Source organism: Dipodomys spectabilis, unplaced genomic scaffold, assembly GCF_019054845.1.
Source record: "Dipodomys spectabilis isolate Male_0828 unplaced genomic scaffold, ASM1905484v1 ptg000085l, whole genome shotgun sequence".
Classification (NCBI taxonomy): Eukaryota; Metazoa; Chordata; class Mammalia; order Rodentia; family Heteromyidae; genus Dipodomys; species Dipodomys spectabilis.
Window position 1 is genome coordinate 8,386,804 of NW_024870762.1, and position 3,499 is coordinate 8,390,302.

General features: G+C 35.0%; 1 protein-coding gene across 1 annotated transcript; it reads right to left on the reverse strand.

Moving 5' to 3' along the window:
- Positions 1-602: 602 nt before the first annotated feature.
- Positions 603-1,486, reverse strand: LOC122111252 (vomeronasal type-1 receptor 3-like). The gene is given in 2 exon segments (XM_042683971.1): positions 603-724; positions 727-1,486. Coding segments are annotated over 2 exon segments (882 nt in total).
- Between the last annotated feature and the right edge of the window lie 2,013 nt (positions 1,487-3,499).

A 3,499-nucleotide genomic window follows, 5' to 3' on the forward strand; every position in this document is an offset into this window, starting at 1 on the left:
CCTAGGAATGGCACCCCTACCCCTCCAATGGTTGACATAATATATTATAATGATAACTATGCATTCTATACAAGTATTTTTTCATTCCAAAAAAGGACAAAAAAAAAACCTGTGAGAAGGTATAAGAGGGGAAAACTGGTAGAAAGTAAAGGAAGGATTGATGTTCAAAAAAAAAAAAGAAATGTACTCATTACCTCACTTATGAAATGCTAACTCCTCTTTAAACACATTAATAGAAACAATAAAATTATTTTTGAAAACACAAAGAAAGTGCTTCACCACAATGATCAATCCCAGCTGTTTTGTCGATTACTAACGACAGACTGTTCATTGAGCAGTATAAGAGCACTAATCAGTGATATCTATAGACAAATTTCTATTTGTTTCATTTTTATTTATTTGCTTAACATGCATTGAATTCACAAAAAAACTGGAAACCTGTGATGAAATTCTCTTGATTATGACCCCACTAACCTAATTTCTTTCAAAAGAGGGCCAGATTCTATTGCAGTCCCACAAACCAAACAGAAAAAATGAAAACATGAAATTTATGTGAGCAATAAAAACAATGATATAGAAATTTCATAAATGGGTATCCTATGCTAACAATGAGCCAGATTTCCATCTCTGGAAATCAGTATAAAGGGACTGAGAATGGCATAACCAACTTTCAGAAATTCTTGAATGTTTTTCATCATGGAATTATTCTCTAAGAAGGAATTTAAAAGTAGAGAAAAGCACATTCTGTCCAATAAAACAAAAGAAAACAAAGCATGAGAAGGAGAACACTGTAAGCAGCTTTCATCTCAGGAGAAGTTTTGTAGAGAAAGTTGGAATTCTGCAGGTAGAGAACACGCTGGTGGTGCTTGTGGAGAAGAAATACCATGTAGCCACTGGCCACACCCAAGATACCCTGAAACACAGCATCCATCAAGACCATGAGGGTAAGAAAAATCCATTTCATTATCAAGTTGTCTGGTACAAAATAGCAATAGATGTCACTTAAACTAGTTTGTGATATGTTCATTCTATTGATATTTTTTATGTGGAATAGTAAGTACATGCTTATCAAGAAATTGAGAATCCAAAAGAACAGCAATGGGAGAAGAATGTGCCATGCAGATTGAAGCTTTAGCTTCCTCCACACAGAGTCTCTGGGGCTGATGGTGATGGCCTGGACCAGGGTGAGGAGAGTGCTGGTGCAGAGGCAAAGTCCTCGAGTCACTCTCTCTAGGTAAGCAGACATCACACAACCTATATCCTCTAAGAAGTTCTTCAAGCCAAAGGCTGCTAGTGTCTTTGGTATCACTTTCGAAAGAAGCATTATGATGTTTGTAAAAGCCAAGTGGATGAATACAATGTGTACAGATTTCTTCTTGGAACCTTTAAACATGTGCATATAATTCAAAAGAATAAAGGTGTTCCCTACAATGCCAAGTCCAGATATAGAAAGGAAGATGGTTCCCTTGAAAAAACTCAAAGACATAGTGTACTTTATAGGCAGAGAATCTTGGATCCAGCCAACACCAAATTTAAGAAACTATTAGTAAATGACAATAGGCATCTGCAAAAAAAAATCACATTTTGCAGTGTAAAACACAGTCACGTTCTATGAAGTGGTTTATCTTTTGTTCAAAGGACTCTATGTTGTTCTACATGACACTGTGTAGAAATGTTTCACTATAGTCTGACATGCCTTCTTGAAAAATATGTTTACAAATCTAAACTTTTCTATATATGATTGAGTTTATAATAGCAAAAACCTATCTACTTCATTAAAACCTGCACATATAACATATCCAAATCAGAGTGACAGATTGACCTTCCAAGTCCTTTAACTAGACTTTTACTGTTTGTTTTTTTTTTTAATTTTTACCTAGCATATTCCCCTCAAACATTTCTAGACACCTTGATTCATTCCACTCCCCCAAAGTTCTGAAATTCTATTGTTTCAACATTTCAACGCCTTTCAATAACTTCCACAGTAGCTCTTGTTTTGTTAAATATGCCTGGCCTACTTATATTTTGTTTCAAAGTTTAACTTTGATGCCTACACATTAAGAGTTTTTGTGTTTCCTCAAATGATTTTATGGTTTTTACTGCTGACAAATATTCAAACTGTGTTACCTTTTCAGCTATGATACAGCACTTAAAACTGTATCAGCCAATAGAGTCTCTGGTCATCAAATGTCAGATTATCAGAACCCCTCTGGCACCAGGTAAGAGGAGTGCTCTAGAAGAACTCTGGATTAGTGCCTGAGGGTCATTAGGAGAGGATTAAATTCCCATTTTGTGCCCATCAGGACCCCTGAGAGAAGCCTGAATCATTTCTGCATTTATTTATTTATCAAGGTAGTTTTTTATAGATATTTATATTTATAAATATAGATATTTATCAAGGTAGTTCAGGGGAAGGGAATTACCTAGGTATTGTGTACTGTTTTAAGCCGAGAGCTATTTACATTAATCCATGGATCCTTTGCATGTTTTGGAATGTGTTTCTGTCAGCCTTTCCTTTTCCTTTCCTTCTAAATACTACAGGATTGCTTTAACCTCATTTGTCCTGAAGGTCTCTCACAACATGGTCTTCATAAAGGTTTATATTCAGCTTTGGTAACAGCTAGCTTTATGATTGTAGTTATTGCCTTTCAATAGTCTCCGTAACATTTGGAGCAATTTTGCCTATAAAAGAGACTCATGGGAATAACCCATCCTAAATATGAAGCATATAATGAAACATGACACAAGATTTCAAGGCAAAGAGCAACAATCACTACCAAATCTTAAAAATTAAGAATTTAAAAATTATAATCACTGATTTTCAGTCAAAGATATTAATCCATTAAAACCTCCTGCAATCAATATATCTTACTATTTTATGGCTTTCTTAAATCTTTTACTGTTTAATTAATGTTTATTTGTTTGTCAATGAGTCCCATTTTTGAAGCTCTTTCTTTCTTCTTTTCCCTAAATTCCAAATTTCTGAATCATATTTCGAATGAGATTATTAGACACATATTGAAAGGCTCTTATTTTGGTGTTTTTGGGGGAGAGGAGCTGGAAGTGAGGGATGCCTGGATAAGGAATAGTGACCACTTGCCTACATTGTCTTGGCAAATCCAATTTTAAAAAAGACAACCTTTACTATAAGCTAAGTGGATAAATCCCTATCTAGAATGAGCATCCAGTATTTGAGGCAAATTAATGTCCACACCTGGACATTTTCTCAAGTAAAAATAAGATGGTTGCCTATTGCTAAATACTACTAGAATAAAATTCATGTGAGTTACCACAGGCCTTGTAATTAACTCCCTGATTCAAGGAAAGAAGTTAACATTCAAGTTTCTGAGGGATATTTTTGTAGCACCTATTTTGTAGTAAAATAAGGAGTTGTTAAATCTACTCACCATGTTAGCTGTGGTGAAGACAAAGTCCAGCTTAGTCCTTCTGACCAAGGGAGGCTTCCCAAGTCATATTTGTACCCTCAGTGTCTGGAGAG